General features: G+C 43.2%; 1 protein-coding gene across 1 annotated transcript in view; it reads left to right on the top strand.

The window, feature by feature from the left end:
- Positions 1-5,481, top strand: part of LOC108376309 (uncharacterized) — a gene marked incomplete at its 3' end in the record, with an annotated part of 15,012 nt that extends 9,531 nt beyond the window's left edge. The window contains 3 exon segments of the mRNA XM_017632508.1: positions 76-187; positions 2,324-4,138; positions 4,302-5,481. Of these exon segments, the coding sequence (XP_017487997.1) occupies positions 76-187; positions 2,324-4,138; positions 4,302-5,481 (3,107 nt within the window).
- Positions 5,482-6,012: the final 531 nt, after the last annotated feature.

Here is a 6,012-nt window from a genome sequence, read left to right on the forward strand (position 1 = left end):
TAATNCTTGTTTGTACTGTGTAATAAAAAAAAAAAAAAATATTTATGAAAATTTCTGTAATTTTTATTTTGCTAGGTTGGCTATCGATCACTTCGTGGCAGTCACAGCATTTCGGATCTAAGTCTGGCTGGCAATGCGGATAATACGTCGAGATCAGCGATAGCAGCTAGCCGTTATGCAAAGACAGGTGAGTGGATAAAATTAGAAGCTCGAATATGTATGTATGTATGTAGTTATAGGAAAAAGTAACAGCAAAAGTAAGAATCAAGGAATGAAACCGATTCGGTTTTCAAAAAAAAAAAAATATGAAAACCTGTCAAAATTTGTTATTAAAGAGAGAATCAGAGTTTTCCGATAGAAAATTATTGATTTTCGAAAATTCGATACTATTTCTACGAAAAGTAGTTTTTTCCATATAAAATATGTACATGGAAAACTTTGAGCGACCTCTAAATATTTTTTTGATTTAAAATTGACAAAATGGGGTTTGGGTATTTTTTTCGATAAAGAACAATCCTATTGAATGATAGCTTTAAAATTCCGACTTTACTTATTATGGGCCACCCTATTGCGCAGACACTTTTCTTTAATTAAATTTCTTTGCAAACGCCCTAATTTGTAGGCCTTTAACCAGAGTAATAAATTTCAAATGAATCCAATGAGTTATCAAAAATTTATTGCCCATAGGGATCCGCATTTTGAGTTTTAAAAATCCTTGGTCAGATTCACAATCAGCGACCACAAAAACACCTTGAGTAACCAATTTCGACCGAGTTCGAAAAATTTTTAAAAATTTAGCCGCCATATTGAATTTCAAAACGCCACTTATCATTTAAAAGTAAAAGTTTTCAGCGAATTTTCAAAAATATGACCGAGTTTTTTGCTGTACCAATTTTGAAGAGAGGGGGGCTTCAGATTACTAAAAATGCCTGATACATACATATACATATATTAGGGTGGATCGAAAAAAACGAATCTTTTGATTTCAAAATTCTAAAGTTGCGTAATATTGAGCCGTGTTAAGCCATTTTCCGATCGGATAATATTTCCGGTTGTCCCAAGGGCCTTCCAAGTTTCGAAAAATCTCTCAAATTATGTTCTTTTATACTTTTTTTCTAGAAATAATTTGAGTATGCAGAATTAAATTTTAGTACATATGTATAATAGTAATGTGGAAGTTTCAAGTTGCTAAAAATTCGCGTTGATTTTTGGCTATTTTTATTTTTTTGCTGACAGTGTCTTCCAAATAAAAAAAAATTCGGACATTCTTTGTGTGGAAAAACTGCGTGGTACTGTCAGCAAAAAAATGTCAAAAATTAATGAAATTTTTTGCATACTAAAATTTAATGGGCTACCACACTGCACACTCAAAAACCAAAGGAACTATAATTTGAGGGATTTTTCGAAATTTCGGGGCTTTTGGTGCGACCGTAAATATTATCCAATCGGAAAAGGTTTAACGCGGTTTAATGCGATTCATGTACGCAACTTTTCCGTACTATTAGAATTTGGAAATCTAAAAATTATATATTTTTCTGGCTCCACCCTAGTACAATCATGGTAATGACGCAAGCATTTAGTAAGACGAACTTGGTTTTCTGTTTTTTCGGACTATGGAGTGCGCAACTTATTTGCAATTGCATTCTTAAAATAAACTCAAATTTTAATTTTTTTTCTTTCATTTTTGTTTTTAAACTTAGGCGTTTATTCCTTGTAAAAATAAGAATCCTTTTTGCGTTCGTAGTAGTTATAGTCCGAATAAATTAAATAAATGAGTAGAGTGCGAAATATTTTCATATCTAACATTTTATGTATTTTCAATTAATTCCAATCCATGCCCATTAACTACTTTTTTTTCTCTGTGCTTTACTTCTGTCTCCCCTTGAAACATGCTGCTTGTAATTTAAAATACTTGGAACCAACTGTATTTGCTAAACAACTACTGATTTCCTTTATATATAAAAAAAAATGAAATAAAACCTCTATGCTTTACTAATACTAATCGAGTAGCTCCTTTTAATGAACCCCAACAGTACGCTAGCTATTATAATACACCACCACCATCCTTACAACAACAACAACAACAACAACAACAACAACAACAACAGATGCCGCCATATACACAACAAATTCCACCGACGTCACAGCAACAATACCAACAAACACAGCCATACCCACCTTATCCGCGCTTGCCCTTACAACACCCGTGNCTTGTAATTTAAAATACTTGGAACCAACTGTATTTGCTAAACAACTACTGCTTTCCTTTATATATAAAAAAATAAAATAAAACCTCTATGCTTTACTAATACTAATCGAGTAGCTCCTCTTAATGAACCCGAACAGTACGCTAGCTATTATAATACACCACCACCATCCTTACAACAACAACAACAACAACAACAACAGATGCCGCCATATACACAACAAATTCCACCGACTTCGCAGCAACAATACCAACAAACACAGCCATACCCACCTTATCCGCGCTCACCCTTACCGCAATCGTTCGATCAACAGCAGCAACTACAACAACAACAACAATCACAGCAACAGCCACAACATTTCTTCAATTGTGCTGCGCCACGTTCGGTAATGCAACAAAGCTGCCAAGCTATGCGTCAAGTACAACAACACTATCCACCATATCCGCACCACGTTGGCGTGCACCAAATACACCCACCGCCCGGCGTGCCCTTTATGGCGCCCAATGCGCGCAATGTCGGGCCGCAAGCATCCACCGCCACACAACACATTGGCAAGCAAATGGCGACCGGCAGCTTCAATAGCGCAACTTTACCCGCGCACGGCCAGCATACGCGCATCAAACGTAATCCGGCAGGCAATGCGCGCCGCACGCCAAGCATTCTAAAGCACTACAAGTCGTGTCCGGTGTCGCCGGTGCACGAAGAGGTCGAGTGGTCGGCGGATAATCGCAACAGCATCATTATTACCGAACCGAAGCGGCACTCTGTGTACGCGGAAGATGCGCGCACCATACTCGATATGATACAAGCGGACACGGAAAAGATGATCGCGGAGATACAGAAGAAGTATGGCGATTTGGATGATATCGGCGTGGATTTGTACGATGCCAAATTGGGCGGACGCTATTCGCAGCTGGTCGCGTCGCAATCGGTGCCAGCGTGTCTGTCGCCGCCAGTGTTTGCAGCAGGCAGACAGCCGCCCATAGCGCCCACTGCAGGACCGCACCTAACGCACACTTTGCCATATCAGATGCCCTCGCCCGGCGCTGTGACGCCGCCGAAACGCGCTGTGTCGGAGTACTACATCTATCAGGAGTTCTACCAGTGCCATCGAAATGTTTCGCTGTCGGATATTTTGGCGCCCGAGCAGCAAGCTGAGACGCGACGCATGGAAGACGCGCGTTTTCTTGAAACACAACGGCACTCTAGCGCCAGTTTCTTCCTCACGTCGCAGTTTGGCGAGCGTAAGAGTCAGGAGTCTTTGTTGTCCGATGAATATCCGGATGAAGGCAGCTACTGTAATAGTATGGAGAGCATACTCTCCGATGAGAGCGACTGCAAGAGCGCGCCCATGGAAACACAAGTGCAGCGCCATGCTGGCATACGCAACTTCATACTACACGGACCAGTGAGCGCTGCGGCGGCAAGCGCCACACAACTGGTGACCAAGTCGTATGGCTCGAGTCCGAACGCTTATGGCAGCTTCGATTACTACATGCAACAGCGCAATATGCAGCACTCGCCGTTGCCGTATGAGAGCTTTGATATGTCCAGTTACACTTTGGAGAACCTCAAACCGGAGAGCGTGCGCCTGAAAGCGCCGCCACCGCAAAGGCAACTGCCAAGTTCGAAAACATATCCCAGAATCGCCGATTCACCCAGGGTGACGAGTGGCGGCACAAAAGCGGAAGACATACCCACGCTCAGCTCCAAGAATAAGCAGTACAACTCAGGTGTCAATAAGAGTCTGAGTCAGGACTTTGCACAACAGCGCCTGCAGCGCACCACTAATCCAATGCAAATGGAGCGCAGCGCTTACGAGGACAAGCTGTTCACGAAGAAGGTGGTCAAACCGAAACCACCAGTGCCAGCAAAGCCGCAAAATCTCATCTCAACGCTAACGTCCACCGTGGAGACCGTGCACTCCAGCAGCGCGCCAAAAGATGCCACACCAAAGTACTGCGCTTTCGATGTGGACACCATGGACGTGCGCTGTCAGTCGCGCACGGCCAGCGTTGTGCGCAAATTCGAACACAATCTANTCCAGCAGCGCGCCAAAAGATGCCACACCAAAGTACTGCGCTTTCGATGTAGACACCATGGACGTGCGCTGTCAGTCGCGCACGGCCAGCGTTGTGCGCAAATTCGAACACAATCTGCAAAAGTTTGAGCGCGAGAAACAGGCAGAGCTGCAGGCTAAAAAGGCGAGTGGCATGCGTCCCTCCGTCAGCAGCGGCGCGCTCACCACGCATAGTTGTCTGAAAAAAGTTTCGAAATTCGACACGAACGACAAGAGTACACCGGCATCACGGCGCGCCACAAGCATGCGCACACGCGGCCGCCCTAAGGTAGCGGTGCGCTTCAATACAGTGTCGCAAATTAAGTACACGCCCAGCGAAAAGCGTTCGTCTTCATGCAGCAGCGGTAGCACAGGCTCTGCTTACTCCGCGGCGGCGGCGATTGTGTGTGAAGCGTCCGCTACCGCCACATGTCCACTAAACGATATAGCAAATCACAACGCTGAATCACCACCGCCAATTGTTGGCAGTCTGCCGAGCGATTATGGCGGCGAACGTTCATTCGAAATGTACATCGCGGAAAATGGCAACGAGCATGAGAACATGAATATGGACAGCCTGAAGTTGTATACGAAACCCGAGCTGCAGGCGGTGGTCGATGAGATACAGCAAGAGCGCGAACGCGATGCCAAGCATAAAAAGAATATGACCAATGTGGAGCGCACAGCAGATTCAACTACAAGCAACCAGTGTAAAAATATCGCCAAGAAAATCGATATCATACAAAAGTTAATCGAAATGGAAGAACGCAAGCTGGAGCAAATACGCATAGCGACAGAATCGCGCATGCGCCCCTTCGAATGCAATTCCAAGCAGAAAGGTTACGTGAAGAGTTTGACCATGAATTTCGACATGCTCGCCAAGGGTATCGAGAAGGATATCGAAAATGAGCAGCGTCGCATACGTGCCGATAGCAGTGATGCCGATTTGTGTGCCTACGCGCGTCACATCAAACGCAATGTCAGCCTGCCGGATGTGTTGGAACGCTCCGATCTATTTGGCAAATCACCACCGGCCGGCCACTCGTCGTCGACAGACGAGGATGAGGTTGAGCTGGCGAAGGAGGTGAAAGCCGATTCGGATGTTGAGGAGGCGGCTGAGGAGCCGGAAGGCGTTGTTGAGCATGAGAGCGAGAAAATGCGCATCGATTTCGATGAAAAGGATCGCGGCGGTTTGCAGCGTGCGTTCGATGATGAGTTTAATTTTTACACAACACAACACAACACAACACAACACAACACAACACAACACAACACAACACAACACAACACAACACAACAAAACAAAACAAAACAAAATACAACACAAAACAGCAAAACACAACAAAACAAAAGAAAAACGAAACAAAACACCAAATAAGAAGTTAAAAATATATGTAAAGACTAAAGAAACTAAAATGAAGATAAATGAAAAAACCCTAAATAGATTAAAATAAACAAGAAATTAAGTTAATTAAAAAAAATTATGTAAGGTTAGCACAACAACTCAGTGAAATCTTAAAACAAAGGGAAAAATCGTGTTTTTCATGTTGATTTTGAGCGATGAAAAACGTTCGTGAAAATAAATCAGTGCTGGTCGTCATGAAAAGTGTCCATAAGTGTAAAAACAACAACAAAATATGCCACCAATTCAACCAAAATGCTCTGATTGCAGTATAAGTATTCAAAAAAATGACTGTGCGCCAACAAAATAAATCCAGAAAAAACATTTGCTCCAAAAAAAAACGC

This window comes from Rhagoletis zephyria, unplaced genomic scaffold (genome assembly GCF_001687245.7).
Source record: "Rhagoletis zephyria isolate East Lansing unplaced genomic scaffold, Rhagoletis_zephyria_1.1 Rzeph_scaffold_10231, whole genome shotgun sequence".
NCBI lineage: Eukaryota > Metazoa > Arthropoda > Insecta > Diptera > Tephritidae > Rhagoletis > Rhagoletis zephyria.